This window comes from Phocoena phocoena, chromosome 15 (assembly GCF_963924675.1).
Source record: "Phocoena phocoena chromosome 15, mPhoPho1.1, whole genome shotgun sequence".
Taxonomy (NCBI): Eukaryota; Metazoa; Chordata; class Mammalia; order Artiodactyla; family Phocoenidae; genus Phocoena; species Phocoena phocoena.
Genome location: NC_089233.1, coordinates 66,141,674 through 66,162,640, shown reverse-complemented (window position 1 = coordinate 66,162,640; position 20,967 = coordinate 66,141,674). Strand labels below are relative to the sequence as shown.

The 20,967-nt window shown below is 36.9% G+C and overlaps 1 protein-coding gene across 1 annotated transcript in view; it reads right to left on the bottom strand.

Moving 5' to 3' along the window:
• Positions 1-20,967, bottom strand: part of CTNNBL1 (catenin beta like 1) — a 169,071-nt gene that overhangs the window by 78,579 nt on the left and 69,525 nt on the right. The window contains exons 8-10 of the mRNA XM_065892012.1: positions 18,731-18,803; positions 18,434-18,492; positions 16,813-16,961 (exon numbers count right to left, since the gene is read on the bottom strand). Of these exons, the coding sequence (XP_065748084.1) occupies positions 16,813-16,961; positions 18,434-18,492; positions 18,731-18,803 (281 nt within the window). The remainder of the gene's footprint in view (positions 1-16,812; positions 16,962-18,433; positions 18,493-18,730; positions 18,804-20,967) is intronic.

The window sequence follows — 20,967 nt, the reverse complement described above, 5'->3', positions numbered from 1 at the left end:
TTTTCTTTTTTTTTTCCTTTGTTCAGTTTTGTTTAAATCTTTTTTGCTTTGTTCTATTTGTTCTTGTCTTTATCTTTTAAAAATGATCTTTGTGTGCTTGTTTTGTTTTCTTTACTTTTTCCTTCAGTTTGCATTCTGCTCTTGTTTGGTTTTTATTTTTTTGTCAATTTTGTTTTTAATTGTTTGATTTCATTTTGGGGTTCTTTTGTTTGTCTGCTTATTCTCTTGTTTTTTGTTTACCGTGTTTTTGTTTCTTTTTTTGTACGTTTTGTGCTTGTTTCTTTGTTTTTGTTTGGTTCTGCTTTTACCATCTGTCTGGGGCTTTGTCTGTTTCTTCATTTGTTTGTTTGTTCTTAGTTGTTGTTGTTGTTGTTTGCTTGTTTTTATTTTTGCTATCCGTCTTCAGTTTTCATTTGTTTTCTTCCTGCACTTTTTTTTTTTCCCACCCTCTTACTGCCAAGCCATGTGGCTTGTGGGGTCTTGGTTCCCAGGCCAGGTTTGGGGCCTGAGCCTCTGGTGTGGGAGCACTGAGTCCAGTACACTGGAATGCCAGAGAATTCCCAGTCCCAGGCAATATTAAATGGCAAGAGGTCTCCTGGAGGTCTACATCTCAAATCCAAGACCCAGCTGCACCCAAATGCCTGCAGGCTCCAGTGCTGAATGCCCCACACCAAACAACAAGCAAGACAGGAACACAAACCCACGCATCAGCAGACAGGCTGCATAAAGTCGTACTAAGCCCACAGACACCCCAAGAACACACCAAGTGATGTGGCCCTGCCCATCTGCGTGATGAGATCCAGCTCCACCCACCAGAATGAAGGCACCAGTCTCTCCTACAAGGAAGCCTACACAAAGCACTGGACCAACCTCGCCCACTGGGGGCAGACACCAGAAGCAAGAGGAACTACGACCCTGCAACCTGCAGAAAGGAGACCCCAAACACAGTAAGTTAGACAAAATAAGAAGAGAGAGAAATATATTGCAGATGAAGGAGCAAGATAAAAACCCACAAGACGAAAGAAATGAAGAGGAAATAGGCAAGCTACCTGAAAAAGAATTCAGAGTAGTGACAGTAAAGATAATCCAAAATCTCAGAAAGAGAACAGACAAAATACAAGAAACATTTAATAAGGACCTAGAAGAACTAAAGAACAAACAAACAGTGATGAACAACACAATAACTGAAATTAAAAATACACTAGAAGGAATCAATAGCAGAATAACTGAGGCACAAGAATGGATAAGTGAGCTGGAAGAAAGAATGGTGCAAACAACTGCTGCAGAGCAGAATAAAGAAAAGAGAATGAAAAGAATTGAAGACAGTCTCAGAGACCTCTGGGGCAACATTAAACGTTCCAACATTCAAATTATAGGGGACTCAGAAGAAGGAGACAAAGAGAACAGGTCTGAGAAAATATGTGAAGAGACTAGTCAAAAACTTCCCTAACATGGGAAAGGAAATAGTCAATCAAGTCCAGGAAGCTCAGAGAAATAGCAAATATGAATAGACCAATCACAAGTAATGAAATTGAAACTATGATTTAAAATCTTCCAACAAACAACAGTTCAGGACCAGGGGTCTTCACAGGAGAATTCTATCAAACATTTAGAAAAGAGCTAACACCGATGCTTCACAAACTCTTCCGAAATATTAGAGGGAGGAACACTCCCAAACTCATCTATGAGGCCACCATCACCCTAATAGCAAAACCAGACAATTTATCACAAAAAAAGAAAATTACAGGCCAATATCACTGATGAACATAGAGGCAAAAATCAGGCAAACCGAATCCAACAACACATTAAAAAATCATAAACCTTGATCAAGTGTGATTTTTCCCAGGGATGCAAGGATTCTTCAATATATGCCAATCAATCAATGTGATACACCATATTAACAAATTGAAGAATAAAAACCATATAATCATCTCAATAGATGCAGAAAAGGCTTTCAACAAAATTCAACACCAATTTATGATAAAAACTCTCCAGAAAGTGGGCATAGAGGGACCCTACCTCAAAATAATAAAGGCCATATACGACAAACCCACAGCAAACATCATTCTCAATGGTGAAAAACTGAAAGTGTTTTCTCTAAAATCAGGAACAAGACAGGGGTGCCCACTCTCGCTACTATTATTTAACATAGTTTTGGAGTCTTAGCCACAGCAATCAGAGAAAAAAAGAAATAAAAGGAATCCAGATTGGCAAAGAAGAAGAAAAACTGTCACTGTTTTCAGATGACATGATACTATACATAGAAAATCCTAAAGATGCTACCAGAGGGCTTCCCTGGTGGCGCAGTGGTTGAGAGTCCACCTGCCGATGCAGGGGACACAGGTTCATGCCCCAGTCCAGGAAGATCCCACATGCCGCGGAGCGGCTAGGCCCATGAGCCATGGCGGCTGGGCCTGCGTGTCCGGAGCCTGTGCTCCACAACGGGAGAGGCCCCAACAGTGAGAGGCCCGCATACCGCAAAAAAAAAAAAAAAAAAGATGCTACCAGAAAACTACAAGAGATAATCGATGAATTTAGTAAAGTCGTAGGATACAAAATTAAGGCACAGAAATCTCTTCATTCCTATACACTAACAACAAAAGATCAGAAAGAGAAATTAAGGAAACAATTCCATTTACCACTGCAACAAAAAGAATAAAATACCTAGGAATAAACCTACCTAAGGAGGCAAAAGATCCGTACACAGAAAACTACGACAGTGACAAGCCTCTTAGATAGCCTCATCCACCAGACGGCAGACAGCAGAAGCAAGAAGAACTACAATTCTGCAGCCTGGGGAAGGAAAACTACATTCACAGAAAGATAGACAAAATGAAAAGGCAGAGGACTTTGTACCAGATGAAGGAACAAAATAAAACCCCAGAAAAACAACTAAATGAAGTGGAGATAGGCAACCTTCCAGAAAAAGAATTCAGAATAATGATAGTGAAGATGATCCAGGACCTCGGAAGAAGAATGGAGGCAAAGATCGAGAAGACGCAAGAAATGTTTAACAAAGATCTAGAAGAATTAAAGAACAAACAAACAGAGATGAACAACACAATAACTGAAATGAAAAATACACCAGAAGGAATCAGTAGCAGAAAAACTGAGGCAGAAGAATGGATAAGTGACCTGGAAGACAGAATGGTGGAATTCACTGCTGTGGAACAGAATAAAGAAAAAAGAAAGAAAAGAAATGAAGACAGCCTAAGAGACCTCTGGGACAACATTAAACCCAACAACATTCACATTATAGGGGTCCAGAAGGAGAAGAGAGAGAGAAAGGACCCGAGAAAATATTTGAAGAGATTATAGTCGAAAACTTCCCTAACGTGGGAAAGGAGATTGCCACCCAAGTCCAGGAAGTGCAGAGCGTCCCATACAGGATAAACCCAAGGAGAAACACGCCAAGACACATAGTAATCAAATTGGCAAAAACTGAAGACAAAGAAAAATTATTGAAAGGAGCAAGGGATAAACAACAAATAACATACAAGGGAACTCCCATAAGGTTAGCACTTGATTTCTCAGCAGAAACTCTACAAGCCAGAATGGACTGGCAGGATATATTTAAAGTGATGAAAGGGAAGAACCTACAACCAAGAGTACTCTACCCGGCAAGGATCTCATTCAGATTTGATGGAGAAATCAAAAGCTTTACAGAGAAGCAAAAGCTAAGAGAATTCAGGACCAGCAAACCAGCTCTACAACAAATGCTAAAGGAACTTTTCTAAGTGGGAAACACAAGTGAAGGAAAGGACCTACAAAAACAAACCCATAACAATTAAGAAAATGGTAATAGGAACATATATATTAATAATTACCTTAAACGTGAATGGATTAAATACTCCAACCAAAAGACACAGGCTCACTGAATGGATACAAAAACAAGACCCATATATATGCTGTCTACAAGAGACCCATTTCAGACCTAGGGACACATACAGACTGAAAGTGAGGGGATGGAAAAAGATATTCCATGCAAATGGAAATCAAATGAAAGCTGCAGTAGCAATACTCATATGAGATGAAATAGACTTTAAATAAAGAATGTTACAAGAGACAAAGAAGGACACTACATAATGATCAAGGGATCAATCCAAGAAGAAGATATAACAATTATAAATATATATGTACCCAACATAGGAGGACCTCAATATATAAGGCAACTGCTAACAGCTATAAAAGAGGAAATAGACAGTAACACAATAATAGTGGGGGACTTTAACACCTCACTAACACCAATGGACAGATCATCCAAAGAGAAAAGTAATAAGGAAACACAAGCTTTAAATCACAAAATAGACCAGATAGATTTAATTGACATTTATAGGACACTCCATCCAAAAACAGCAGATTACACTTTCTTCTCAAGTGCCCATGGAACAGTCTCCAGGATAGATCACATCTTGGGTCACAAATCAAGCCTCAGTAAATTTAAGAAAATTGAAATCACATCAAGCATCTTTTCTGACCACAACAATAAGAGATCAGAAATCAATTACAGGGAAAAAAACGTAAAAAACACAAACACATGAAGGCTAAACAATATGTTACTAAATAACCAAGATCACTGAAGAAATCAAAACATACCTAGAGATAAATTACAACGAAAACATGACAATCCAAAATCTATGGGATGCAGCAAAAGCAGCTGCAAGAGGGCAGTCTATAGCAATACAAGCCTACCTCAAGAAACAAGAAAAACCTCAAATAAAGAATCTAACATCCTAAAGGAACTAGAGGAAGAAGAACAAGCAAAACCCAAAGTTAGTAGAAGGAAAGAAATCATAAAGATCAGAGCAGAGATAAATGAAATAGAAACAAAGAAAACAGCAGCAAAGATCAATAAAACTAAAAGCTGGTTCTTTGAGAAGATAAACAAAATCGATAAAGCATTAGCCAGACTCATCAAGAAAAAGGACTCATCAAGAAAAAGGACTCAAATCAATAAAATTAGAAATGAGGGCTTCCCTGGTGGCGCAGTGGTTGAGAGTCCACCTGTCGATACAGGGGACGCAGGTCTGTGCCCCGGTCTGGGAGAATCCCACATGCCGCGGAGCGGCTGGGCCTGTGAGCTATGGCCGCTGAGCCTGTGCGTCCAGAGCCTGTGCTCTGCAATGGGAGAGGCCACAACAGTGAGAGGCCCACGTACCACAAAAAAAAAAAAAAAAAAATTAGAAATGAAGAAGGAGAAGTTACAACAGACACCACAGAAATTCAAAGCATCTTAAGACACTACTAAAACAAACTCTATGCCAATAAAACGGACAACCTGGAAGAAATGGACACATTCTTAGAAAGGTATAACCTTCCAAGACTGAACCAGGAAGAAATAGAAAATATGAACAGACCAATCACAAGTAATGAAATTGAAACTCTGATTTAAAATCTTCCAACAAACAGAAGTCCAGGACCAGATGGCTTCACAGGTGAATTCTATCAAACATTTAGAGAAGAGTTAACACCCATCCTTCTCAAACTCTTCCAAAAAATGGCAGAGAAAGGAACACTCCCAAACTCATTCTATGAGGCCACCATCACCCTGACACCAAAACCAGACAAACATACTAAAAAAAGAAAACTACAGACCAATATCACTGATGAATACAGATGCAAAAATCCTCAACAAATATTAGCAAATAGACAACAACAACACATTAAAAGGATCATACACCATGATCAAGTGGCATTTATCCCAGGGATGCAAGCATTCTGCAGTATATGCAAATCAATCAATGTGATACACCATATTAACAAACTGAAGGAAAAAACCCATATGATCATCTCAATAGATGCAGAAAAAGCTTTTGACAAAATTCAACACCCATTTATGATAAAAACTCTCCAGAAAGTGGGCACAGAGGGGACCTACCTCAACATAATAAAGGCCATATACAACAATGCCACAGCAAACATAATTTTCAACGGTGAAAAACTGAAAGCATTTCCTCTAAGATCAGGAACAAGACAAGGATGTCCACTTTCGCCACTATTATTCAACGGAGTTTTGGAAATCCTAGCCATGGCAATCAGAGAAGAAAAAGAAATAAAAGGAATACAAATTGGAAAAGAAGAAGTAAAACTGTCATTGTTTGCAGATGACATGATACTATACATAGAGAATCCTAAAGATGCCACCAGAAAACTACTAGAGCTAATCAATGAATTTGGTAAAGTTGCAGGATACAAAATTAATGCACATAAATCTCTTGCCTTCCTTACAGTAATGATGAAAAGCCTGAAAGAGAAATTAAAGGAACACTCCCATTTACCATGACAACGAAAAGAATAAAATACCCAGGAATAAACCTACCTAGGAAGAAAAAAGACCTGTATGCAGAAAACTATAAGACACTGTTGAAAGAAATTAAAGATGATGCCAACAGATGGAGAGATATACCATGTTCTTGGATTGGAAGAATCAATATTGTGAAAAAGACAATACTACCCAAAGCAATCTACAGATTCAATGCAATCCCTATCAAATTACCAATGGCATTTTTTACAGAACTAGAAAAAAAATCTTAAAATTTGTATGCAGACACAAAAGACCCTGAATAGCCAAAGCAGTCATGAGGGAAAAATATGGAGCTGGAGGAATCAGACTCCCTGACTTCGGGCTATACTACAAAGCTACAGTAATCAAGACAGTATGGTACTGGCACAAAAACAGAAATATAGATCAATGGAACAGGATAGAAAGCCCAGAAATAAGCCCATGCACCTATGCTCAACTAATCTATGACAAAGGAGGCAAGGATATATAATAGAGAAAAGACAGTCTCTTCAATAAGAGATGCTGGGAAAACTGGACAGCTACATGTAAAAGAATGAAATTAGAATACTCCCTAACACCAAACACAAAAATAAACTCAAAATGGATCAGAGGCCTAAATGTAAGACCGGACACTATAAAACTCTTAGAGGAAAACAAAGGAAGAACATTCTGTGACATAAATCACAGCAAGATCTTTTTTGATCCACCTCCTAGAGGAATGGAAATAAAAACAAAAATAAACAAATGGGACCCACTGAAACTTAAAAGCTTTTGCAAAGCAAAGGAAACTACAAACAAGACGAAAAGACAACCCTGAGAATGGAAGAAAATATTTGCAAACGAATCAACGGACGAAGGATTAATCTCCAAAATATATAAACAGCTCATGCAGCTCAATATTAGAAAAACAAACAACCCAATCAGAAAAATGGGCAGAAGACCTAAATATAGACATTTCTCCAAAGAAGACATGCAGATGGCCAAGAATCACACGAAAAGCTGCTCAACATCACTAATTATTAGAGAAATGCAAATCAAAACTACAGTGAGGTATCACCTCACACCGTTTAGAATGGGCATCTGGGGATGGTGGTGTGCTGAACTGGGTGACTGGGATTGACATGTATACACTGATGTGTATAAAATTGATGACTAATAAGAACCTGCTGTATAAAAAAATAAATTAAAATTCAAAAATTTTAAAAGAATAAATAAAGAATGGGCATCATTAGAAAATCTATAAACAACAAATGCTGGAGAGGGTGTGGAGAAAAGGGAACCCTCTTGCACTGTTGGTGGGAATGTAAATTGATACAGCCACTATGGAGAACAGTATGGAGGTTCCTTAAAAAACTAAAAACAGAATTACCATATGACCCAGCAAACCCATTACTGGGCATATACTCAGAGAAAACCATAATTCAAAAAGACACATGCACCCCAATGTTCACTGCAGCACTACTTCCAACAGCCAAGTCATGGAAGCACCCTAAATGCCCATCGACAGGTGAATGGATAAAGAAGATGTGGTACATATATACAATGGAATATTACTCAGCCAAAAGAAACAAAATTGGGGCATTTGTAGAGATGTGGATGAATCTAGAGACTGTCATACAGAGTGAAGTAAGTAAGACAGAGAAAAACAAATACTGCATATTAACGCATATTTGTGGAACTTAGAAAAATGGTACAGATGAACTGGTTTACAGGGCAGAAATTGAGACACAGATGTAGAGAACAAACGTATGGACACCGAGCGGGGAAAGCAGTGGTGGGTCGGGGTGGTGGTGTGATGAATTGGGAGATTGGGATTGACATGTATACACTGATGTGTATAAAATGGATGACTAATATGAACCTGCTGTATAAAAAAATTAAATTAAATTAAAAAATAAAAAAAAAAGAAAACTATAAGATACTGATGAACAAAATCAAAGAGGACATAAACAGATGGAGAGATATACCATGTTCTTGGATTGGAAGAATCAATATTGTGAAAATGACTATACTACCCAAAGCAATCTACAGATTCGATGCAATCCCTATCAAATTATCAATGGCATTTTTCACAGAACTAGAAGAAAAAATGTTACAATTTGTATGGAAACACAAAAGACGTCAAATAGCAAAAGCAATCTTGAGAAACAAAAATGGAGCTGGAGGAATCAGGCTCCCCGACTTCGGACTATACTACAAAGCTATAGCAGTCAAGACAGTATAGTACTGGCACAGAAAAAGAACTATAGATCAATGGAACAGGATAGAAAGTCCAGAGATAAACCCACACACCTGTGGTCACCTAATCTATGACAAAGAAAGCCAGAATATACAATGGAGCAAAGATAGCCTCTTCAATAAGTGGTGTTGGGAAAACTGGACAGCTACATGTAAAAGAATGAAATTAGAACACTCCCTAACACTATACACAAAAGTAAACTTAAAATGGATTAAAGACCTAAATGTAAGGCCAAACACTATAAAACTCTTAGAGGAAAATATAGGCAGAACACTCCTTGACATAAATCGCAGCAAGATCTCTTTTGACCCACCTCCTAGAGTAATGAGAATAAAAATAGAAATAAACAAATGGGACCTAATTAAACTTAAAAGCTTTTGCACAGTGAAGGAAATCATAAACAATACAAAAAGACAACCCTCAGAATGGGAGAAAATATTTGCAAATGAATCAACTGACAAAGGATTAATGTCCAAAATATACAAACAGCTCACGGAGCTCAATAGCAAAAAAATAAATAACCCAGTTAAAAAATGGACAGAAGACCTAAAGAGACATTTCTCCAAAGAAGACATACAGATGGCCAACAAACACATGAAAAGATGCTCAACATCAGTAATTATTGGAGAAATGCAAATCAAAACTACAATGAGGTATCCCTCACACCTGTCAGAATGGCCATCATCAAAAAATCTACAAACAATAAATGCTGGAGAGGGTGTGGAGAAAAGGGAACCCTCATGCATTGTTGGTGGGAATGCAAATTGATACAGCCACTATGGAGAATAGTATGGAGATTCCTTAAAAAACTAAAAATAGAACTACCACATGACCCAGCATATACCCAGAGAAAACCATAATTCAAAAAGACACATGCACCCCAATGTTCATTGCAGCACTATTTACAATATCCAAGACATGGAAGCAATGCAACCTAAATGTCCATCAACAGAGGAATGCATAAAGAAGTTGTGGTACATATATACAATGGAATATTACTCAGCCATAAAAAGGAATGAAACTGGGTCATTTGTAGAGACATGGATGGACCTAGAGACTGTCATACAGAGTGAAGTAAGTCAGAAAGAGAAAAAGAAATACTGTATATTAATGCATGTATGTGAAGCCTAGAAAAATGGTACAGATGAACTGGTTTGCAGGGCAGAAATAGAGACACAGATGTAGAGAACAAACGTATGGACACCAAGGGGGGAAAGTGGTGGGGGTGGTGGTGGTGGGATGAATTGGGAGATTGGGACTGACATATATACACTAATATGTATAAAATGGATAACTAATAAGAACCTGCTGTATAAAAAAATAAATAAAATTTAAAAATTTTAAAAAAGGATTATAAAAGAGACGTAAAGAGGTGAAAATGAAAAAGATGAAATGAAATGGAAGATATAGAAAAGAATGATACAAGGATAACATGTTAATAAACTTGAAAATCTATGAAATTGAAAATTTCTAGGAAAATATAAAGTATCAAATTGTCTTTAAAAATCAGAGCATTGATGAAAGAAATCAAAGACCTAAATAAATGAAGAAATATACGACATTCATGGATTGGAAGACTCATTATTGCAAAGATGTCCATCCTCCCCAAAAGAACCCATAGATTCAATATGATACCAATCAAAACCCCAGCAGAGTTTTTCTAGAAATTAACAGGCTGATTCTAAAATTTATACAGAAAGACAAAGAAAGTAAAGAACTAGAATAGTTAAAACAGTCTTTAAAAAGACATTAAGTCTGAGGATTCACACCATGTAATTTCAAGACTTAACCATAAAGTCAAAATAGGGTTGTGTTGGCAAAAAGACAGATACACAGATCAATAGAGCAGAATAGAAAGCACAGAAATAGACCCACACATATATAATTGATTTCTGACAAAGGTGTAAAGGCAATTAAACGGAATGTGGACAGTCTTTGCAATAAATGGTGCCAGAACTGGACATCTATATACAAAAATAATAAATAAAACCAAGAACCTCAATTCATATCTAACACTATATATAAAAATTAACTTAAAATGGATGACAGACCTATAAATGCCTAAAACTGAAAGTTGTAAAAGAAAATATGAAAGGAACAGTTTGAGACCTTGGGTTAGACAAACACAGTTTATATACCATACCAAAAGCACAATTTAAAAAATAGTTTTTACAAATTAGACTTTATCAAAGTAAAACTTTTGCTCTTTAAAAGATACTGCTAAAAAATGAAAAGGCAAGCCACAGACTAGGAAAACAATATTTCTAAAACATGTATCTGACAAAGACTTCTACCTAGAGTAAAGAACACTTAAAACTCAATAAGACAACCCAAATAAAATTTAGACAAAAGGTCTGAACAAAGGTTTGACTTTAACAAAATGTATAAGAAAGGTCAATATGAACATGAAAAGATGCTCAACAACCTGAGTAATCAGTTGTATGCAGATTAAAGCCACAATACATACTCACTCAAATGGCTAAAACTAAAATCTGACAATACCAGGTATTAAGGAGGATACAGAGCAACTGGAGTTCTCATGCCTTGCTGGTAGGGATATAAAATGATACAATCATTTTGGGAAACAACTTGGTAGTTTCTAATAGTAAATTTTTATTTAATATATGACTCACTCATTCCACTCCCAGGTATTTAACCAAGAGAAATGAAAATATATGTTTATCCAAAGACTTTTAAGCAGCTTTATTCACAACAGCAAAACAATGGAAACAACCCAAATGTCTAGAATAGGTGAATAAATAAACAAACTGATATGCTGGAATGCAGAAATATAATCGAATACTACTAAGCATAAAAAAAGAATCACACTACTAATACATGCAAAATAAATGAACCTCAAAAACAACCTGTTGAGTTAAATAAGCTAAACAAAACGCATACTGTATGACTCTATTTATATGAAATTCTAGAAGGACAATGTCTGACTGGGGTCAAAGGTGGATTGGTGGGAACTGATTGCAAAAGTGATCAAGGAAATTTTGGAGGGTGATAAAAATGATCTACACATGCATTGTCCGATATCATAGCCACTAGCCACATGTAGCCACTGAACATCTGAAATATAGCTAAATTTCAGATTTAAATTGAGGAGCTAAAATTTAAATTTAATTTAAATAAATTTAAGTTTAGAAATTGATATTTGATTCAGTTATTGGGAAACAGTTAAGTATGTTTACAGAAACCTAAGTATGGGAATCTACTTTTTCAACTGTAAATTTTATGAAATCTAACTACAAATCAAGTACTGTAATGAAAATTTAGCACTGAATTCAGATGTTAATGTAAAATACACACTGGATTTTAAAGACTTAGTAGAAAAAATAATGCAAAATGGCTTAATAATGTTTTTATTGATTACATGTTGAATTGATTTATAATATACGGCATTAAATAAAACCTATTATTTTGTTTCTTTTAAACTTTTTACTGTGGCTACTACAAAATATAAAACTATGTATTGCCAACTGAAAGCTGTCACTTGCCATCTACCTCTACAAGGATTAGGTCACTAACCACAGCAGTCGCTGACCTTCAACACACCGTGAAAGGAGTTCAGGGGGGAGATATCAGGAATGAGGCACTCTGTGCTCTGGCAAGAACTGGCAGAACAGGCCTCCAGAGTTTTTCAGAAGATTTTTCGTTGCTGTTGAAGTACAGTTGATTTACAATGTCGTGTTAGATGCAGGTGTACAGCAAAGTGATTCAGCTCCATTATAGATTCTTTTCCATTACAGGTCATTCCAAAATATCAAATATAGTTCCCTGTGCTATACATTAGATCCTTGTTGTTTATCTGTTTTATATATAGTAGTGCGTATGTGTTAATCCCAAACTCCTAATGTATCTCTCCTCCCAACCCTTTCCCCTTTGGTAACCATAAGTTTGTTTTCTATGTCTGTGAGTCTATTTATGTTTTGTAAATAAGTTCATTGGCACCATTTTTTTTAGATTCTACATGTAAGTGACATCATATGATATTTGTCTTTCTCTGTCTGACTGACTTCACTTAGTATGATAATCTCTAGGTCCATCCATGTTGCTGCAAATGGCAATATTTTATTCTCTTTTATGGCTGAATAATATTCCATTGTATATATATATACAGCATCTTCTTTATCCATTCATCTGTTGATGGACACTTAAGTTACTTGCATGTCTTGGCTACTGTAAATAGTGCTGCTATGAACACTGGAGTGCATGTATCTTTTCAGATTACAGTTTTCCTCTTTTCTAGATATATGCCCAGGAGTGGGACTACTGGGTCATATGGTAACCCTTTTTAGTTTTTTAAGGAACTTCCATACTGTTCTCCGTAGTGGCTGCACCAATTCACATTCCTACTAACAGTGTAGGAGGGTTCCCTTTTCTTCACACCCTCTCCGCATTTATTATTATTTTTGTAGACTTCTTGATGATGGCCATTCTGACTGGTGTGAGCTGATGCCTCATTGTAGTTTTGACTTGCATTTCTCTAATAATAGCAATGTTGAACATCTTTTCACGTGCCTGTTGGCTATCTGTATGTCTTCTTTGGAAAAATGTCTATTTAGGTCTTCTGTCCAATTTCTGATTCGGTTGTTTTTTTGATATTGAGCAGTATGAGCCGTTTGTATATTTTGGGAATTAAGCCCTTGTCTGTCACATTGTTTCCAAATATTTTCTCCCATTCCGGAGGTTGTCTTTTCATTTGATTTATGGTTTCCTTTGCTGTGCAAAAGCTTATATGCTTGATTAGGCCCCATTTGTTTATATTTGCTTTTATTTCTTTTGCCTTGGGAGACTGACCTAAGAAAACATTGTTATGATTTATGTCAGAGAATGTTTTGCCTATGTTCTCTTCCAGGAGTTTTACGGTGTTGTGTCTTATATTTAAGTCTTTAAGTCATATTGAGTTTATTTTTGTGTATGGTGGAAGGGCAGGAGAAGATTTTATGAGACTAATTTCTTGTAACCTCTCATATCTAGAAAAACAGTAAAATCATTAATCTGCTCCTTGCAACTAGCAGCAACCCTCTGCCGAAATGTGTGCTTGATTGCACACATTCCCCTTCACCAAAATCATATATGTACTGACCTCCCCCCTTACCTCTTCAGAACAGTTCCTCAGAGCTATCTGAGAGGCTGTCTCCCAGGCTATAGTCCTCATTTTGCCCCAAATAAAACTTAACTCACAACTCTCACGTTGTGCATTCTTTTCAGTTGGCAGTATCTTGCATCTTCATTGTGGTGAAAACAAAGGTATATACATTTGTCAAAATTAAAATTAGTGTTTGATTGCATATAAATTATGCCTCAATAAAGGTGATAAAAGTATTAAATTGGGTAGTATTGGGTTGACCAAAAAGTTCGTTTGGGATTTTCTGTAAGATGCTACAGAAAACCTCAACGAACTTTTTGGCCAACCCAATATATATATGTATGTGTGATAATTTGTGCATATAAATGTATAAATGACTATCTTGTTGGTGACCTTTCCTTATCAATAATCAGAAACATAAAAAAAAAATTCTGTGGACATGCAAAATTAACTGTTCCTCTCAATAGTCAACACATTTAATTATATTATGGTTATTTAATGTTGGCCTCCATCACTAGCAACTGAGTTTCTTGAAGGCAGGAATCCTGTCTTGTTCATGTCCGTATAAGCCTAGCACTTAACACAGTAAGTTAACATAGCACTTTACCAATGTTTTAAGAACTGCAGAACTGTCCCAGCCAATTTATATATATAGTCTAATACCCACAAAGATCCCTGCAAATTTGGCATTATTACTCCCATTTTTCATATGAAAAAAGTGAGGGTCAGAGGACAGAAAGCTTAGAGTAACTCACCAAATATCCAGAACTAGTAAGTGAAAGAACTATGTTCCAAACCCACATTTGCCTCAACTCCAAAGCCCATTCTTCCACACTACACCATACTGCCACCTCTCCAGGTGGGCATTTCATAACTGTTTGATGAACGTCTAAATCAAAATAAAGATTAGTATTTAGGGGCAATGGAAGTACAGAAATTTTCCTGAACTTCTAGTGTTACAGCTTCATAGTCTTTGAATGGGTTCCCTTGAGACAGAGAGCAATTTGGCAGCTCTTGCTAGAAGATCAAGAAGGATGAATCTAGTAGGAAAAAAAAATTCCCTCCCAATTAAACTTTCCATTTGGGAGTCTGAAGAAGAAAAATAACACAGAACAAAGAGCATGGGAAAGAGAAAAAAAGAAATGCTGAATCTGCTAATATAGTTAATTAATGTGAAAGAATTAATCTAATAGTAACTTCAGCATTCAAATATGAAAAGTTAGGAGATCCTACAAAGGTACAGTTTCTAAGTCTTTTGGAGCTCCTTTTTAATTAGGCTCCCAGAATCTCAGCATTCCTGTTTGAATAATCCATATTTCTGGTTATTTATTCAGCTCCCCACTGCTGCACATTTACAAGCCATATGCTACAGGAATACATCACCTCATATTTGCACTCAAACATCCAAAGACACTGGCAGTTCAGACCTTTAAGAAGCTTAGAGAAAAGTCCCTGCAGAGTATAGTTTTAAGGTTAGAAGGTCCAGGAAGCCAAATGCATCTTCTTTATATGCTATTTGCTTGAGAGAAGGTGGGTCATTTCAACAAAAGGACAAGCAATTAGAAGGGTAAAGGAGATAAACAAACAAAAGACTCAAGAGAGTAAAGCTAGCAAAAATCAGCTGAACACTAAAGGTCTCTGAATAATTCCAATGCCCCTCTCTGCACTTTAAAATAAATTTTAAAAAACAATTCCACAAAGGAAGATTCTTCAATCAATCTAAGGTCTAGTACACGCTGGACAAACCAAGAGGTCTACTGTGCCCCTGGGCCTACACAAGCCTTTAAAGAGGAGAGGTTTTAGTAACATATACCTTGATAATCTTAAATACAAAAATAGTTTAAACACAAAAATTTGTAGAATTTGTCACTGGAGAATTTTTTATAACAACAAAACATTGGAAATACCCTCAATATCAATAACAAAGTAAGACTGAGTTATATTCCCTAAGGGTGCATTATTCAGTTATTGAAAACTCTCATGAAGGTTATGTCAAAACATGGGAAACAGCATGTTAAGTTCAAACAAACAAACAAGCAAAAACAGTATAGAAAATTACATGTGTGGTAGGCCTAAAAAGCTGTTAAAGAGAAAACAATTATGGGAAAAAAGACTACAAGGAATATGCACCCAAAGTTGGGCTGTGTTCAAGTGACAGAGCTGTTTTTTAGCTTCTTGGAGGCAGGAATCCTGTCTTCCAATTCTGTATAAGCCAAGCACTTAACATAGTACCTTATCAGTCCTACTACTAACAGTAGTTTTGCATGTCTTATATTCTAAGCTATCAAATTTATTAAAAATTTTTTTCAATGAAATAAATTAACAGAATTTTCAGTGTACTTGAATATGTTTCAAGACAGCAGACTCTGGCTCAATTTCATAAAGAATAATCCCATGATTATAGTCTCTCGCATCTCTCAATTGAAAAAACTGACCATTGATAATACAACTCCTTCTCTGGTTACCCCTTCACACCATTTCTATTTCCCTTCCAAGCCAGATTTCTCAAAAGAATTATCCATAACAAGCTATCTCCCATTTACTTCCAACTTTAGGATTCTGTGAATTATACTAACATGATATTTACTATAAATATTTTAAGAAATTAAAGCATAAATAATAAGATATACAAGAAAGCACTATAAAGAAAAGTTCTAGAACTGTCTTGCACATTTTCATATCTCCTATGCTAGCCACATAGCACATGCGCAATGCATTATTGAAAATAACACATAATGAAAAATATGTATAAGTGAAAAATATGAATTATATTCTGCTGTCAATAATAAAAATACAGACAAACATATGGCATAGACAGGTCTATGTGGAATATAAAGAAAACTGGGCTAAGTTTAGAAATTAACATAGGATATGTTGAGAAGTTAATGACTAGATTTCCCAAAACCAACACACTATAAGAAGGAGCAAAAAAACCATTTCCCTTTGATAGAGTGGTCCTATTCCCAAATGACCTAACCACAGGGCACAAGCAGACTGAAATATACTTTTTATTCATCCAATCTAACTTTAGAAAAGACCATACACACACTTGAAGACTTTACTGTTTTATATATCTAGGAAACTCAATGGAATAAAAGGCCATAGCTACATGTTCTTGAATCCAGGCTAACAGTGAGGACTTCGGCAAAAAAAGATGGAGAGCTAGGAGATAATAGGAGATAAGAAGCATACCTTAGCATGAGATTCATCAGTTGAAGACCCTCACCCTTCAGGAAGCGCTCACGATTGGAACTGAGCATTAGGCAGGAACAGAGTGAATCAAACAGATTCTCCATCATCTCCTGCTCCTCGGCTGTGCTAGGATTGTGTCTTTTAAACACCTGTCAAGTAAAGATATCAGAAAGCACAGAATCATAAGAGAATGTCTTTTCATCAACCAGCACTCAACAGTTTCCAAAGCCCATCTACTCCAAAAACCCTACAACTGAGGAAACAGACGCTTACCAAACAAAATTCTCATCAGTTTCCATTATAGAGAAACTGGGCTTTCTGATGCACAGGTTAAATAAATGGCTATCAGTTCATGCAAAAAACCAGAACACTCAACTGACCACTGAGTCCATGAATAATTGATAGTTCCAAGGAGGCAATTTAATAAAAACCAACAAAACCTTTTCATTGTGAAATATATTAACATGTAGAAAACTCTATAAAAGACAAGTATAGCTAAATGCATAAGGTGAACACCCCTGAAACCAGCATTCAGATCAAGAAACAACTTTGCCAGCTACCCCCCAAAGCCCTCCACTTGCGCTACCCAACCACATTTCTTCCCCTTCTAAAAGAAACCACAGTCCTGAAGGGCAAATCTTGGCTCAATATAAGGAACAGTTTCCTAACCATCAGGGCTACTGAACTGCCTCATAGACTAGCTGTGGCTCTAAATCATGGGAACAGCGAAAAGCAGTTTTATCTTTGCCAGAAATACATGGCATGTTAAGAGGAAAGCCTTTTAACAGTGTATGCATACCCATACAGTCTACTACAAAATGATCAATAATCTTGTGGGAACAGGACTGAGTACTTTCCCAGAATTGGGAGATTCACATTTCAAAGCTCTATTTTTTGGGGTGGAGGCCAAGCCACTCAGGTTGCTGGCACCAAGACGAAAGCTGTATGCAAACTGACATCTCAGACACTCCCAACACTCTTAAGATTTTATCCAAATGATCTATTTTCAGTCCTGGTTTTGGAATAGCACAGATGAGATTTGTTAGAAAAAAAAATCTTAACAGTATTTTCAGAATGCCAGCAGAACAACATTTCAACAGGACTTACATTTCTTACAACGAGCAAATGGCAATTTCTAATTTCTTTTTCCAGCCTCCAGTGCCACATCCTTCCCTATCCTCCTCTCTGACCTCTGTCCCACTGTATTGGAACTTGTACTCCTGAAGCTTACTTATCTGGATCCTAAATGAACAGACTCCAATTTAGTGGCAGACTGATGGGAAAGCAAGTGAATAATCTTGGGAGTGGGTCAACTAAAAATAATTTGGCATTCTTGGCTCAAGAATATACACTTAAGCAGGAAGCACACCTCTTTTGGACTGATAAATATCAGAAGACTGAGAAAGTCCATACCAGATACACAGTGATATCTGGTCATAAAGAGCAAATGACTAAGAAAAGGAGGCAAACCATGTACCTCCAATGTGACCTCAAACCTGCCAACACATTCCATATGGCTTGCATCACATGGCTTATTCCTTCCAACAATTTCCAGCTCCACCTCCCATTTAAAGCAAGCCATGGATCTTCACGGCAGACAGGAAGCATAAGAATTACTCACAGATAACTGCTGAAGAAGCACATCGATTCCATCCAGCTCCCCAAGCAATTCCCTGTTTTCTAAAAGGGGAAAAAAATAGAAGGAGAAAAAAAAATGAAGCTAACTGTCAGATTTTACAGCCGTCTAACACTGATACATCAGCAAACAAAATCAATACAGCTTGACAGAGTACAAAAGCTGCACAGAGAGCGAGAGGGAGAGCAAGGGGATGCCAAAGGCAAGAGAGCTTGCTGTCATGATCTGAAACAAGCCTGGCTCCTATCCTAACAGAATATCAATACCGAGAGGGAGCCTCACCATCATTGTCCTGGAGCAATATGGCCAGCACTTCACTACAATACAGTTTGTTGGCATCAAAAGGCATCTTTGCCTGTTGGGAAATAGGAGAAATGAGAAAAACGTTAAGGGGCCTTGCTTCCTTTCCCAGGACAAATTTTTTCACAAGTACTAGGATCTGAGTTAGAGAGAAGCAGAAGTTAGAAAGGGAAAGGGCAGGTTAAGGGTAAAAAAGGTCTGCCTCTGCTCTCAAGAGACCAGACTCAAGCACTGCATAGTAAAACCATAAACAGCAGATGTACACAACAGCTCTCACACTCCTAAAGCCCAGGTGCAAATGTCACCTCCTCTGTGAAGCCTTCCCAGATTCCCCATTTTGAGTCTAGAGACTACTGTCTAGCACATAATACATACTCAAATGTGAACTGGATAAATGATTGAAAGTTTTGAACATTTAAGACTAAAATCCATCATGAAGCTTCATTCACAAGTTACAATCATAAAATTAGGCTGTAAATTAGCTGACAGATGATCAGAGAAGCTGAAAAGAAAGCAAGCTCTTGTTTTGATTAGTTGAATGTCTTTATAACAAAGTAGTTCCTTTCGGATTTTTTTTTAAATGCTTAAAATTTAATTTGAAATCATAAACCTAACTGCTCATGGGCCATAATCTGCCTACTATTTAAAAAGGAAACCATATAAAATATGCAGAAATGTGTTAATATTTTAACACCCAAATTATTACCCACAATTCTTTCCCTGCTGCATGCTCTGCTACTTGGAGTTGCAGAGGGGACACATCTACTGCAGAGCCTATTTTTCATGATCATCCACATTGTTGCCCCAGTAGTGCGACTCAAGTGCCTCATCATTAACAATGCCCCTTGGATAAAGGTACACAGAGAGGAGCGCAAGCCTCATCGATGTGTTTTTATTTACCGTACCCTTGATCCTTAAAATGCAGGCACAAAGACCACGACTGTTAATCAGCAGCAGCCTTGCTACCTATCCAGGTTTTTGAACTAACATATAATTACTGTACCTGGAAAGGACAGGGTAAGTGTTTATACTGAAGCTAATACCTCCATCCCCTTAGTGCCATTCACAGTTCTGTTTGGACACTGATTTTGCACTTAAGAAGGAAGAGTGGCCCCTAATGAAGCAACACCCAGCATCTTTTCAGTTCTCTCTGCATGTCTTCCCCATCAAGCCTAAGTGCACCCCATAGGGTTTCAGAAGGCTGACCGGGTATGACCCATCTTAGGTTAAAAGATCTGTAAATACAAGGTCTTATGTGTGCTGACTGCAAGTTATGCTCCCTGAACAAGCTTAAGGCCTTGTTTCAAGAAATTCAGTAAAACAGCCAGGGTTTAAATGCAATCTGTGGCGTTTTTCACTTTAAGAAAAATAGTTTTATACAAATCAAAATACAAAAGTGAAAAGCCAAGGGGTGAGCATGTCTATTAGAATGAAGGATTCGCTAATAAAATCACTTACTCAAATGATTTAAGTTCAAGTATTGCTAGTTTAAATTATGTAAGCCACACCAACTCATACGCAGCTTTTTAAGGGTCAGGATTCTTGTTGCAAACAAGATACACTCAACTGAAAGAAGCCAAAAGACATCAGGCCACTAGAGCAATAGCCTTTCTGTGGTTCCAATGCCTCTTGTCTTTTATTTGATTTTATAAACTCCTGTCTCTAAGGTAGGAGAGAGGTTTCCTCTTTTTTTCCAACAAATATTTATTGGGCACCTGCTATGTGCAAGACACAAAATTGAACGTGACAGCAAACAGAGGTGAATTTGACATGAAACTGGTCCATTGTTACGTCATTTAAAAAATTACACTGAATTAAAGTTAATTTTATCAAGTAATACATTTATGTTAAAAAAAATAAATAAAAGGACATGAACCTGGGATGAGACATACCTAGATTTAATTCATAAGCATGTACTACCTACATGACACTAAGTCTGCAGTTCCCAAACTGTGTGCCAAGGTACCTGGGACATCATATTGAATTCAGAGGGGATTGCAAGGATTTACAGGATTTACAAGGAAAGCACAGTGACATCTCACATCTGCTGATTAGTGAGCACGTTAACCACTAGCTTCAGGTACATTTCTTTTTTTTTTTTTTTTAACATCTTTATTAGAGTATAATTGCTTTACAATGGTGTGTCAGTTTCTGCTTTATAACAAAGTGAATCAGTTATACATATACGTATGTCCCCATATCTCTTCCCTCTCGCGTCT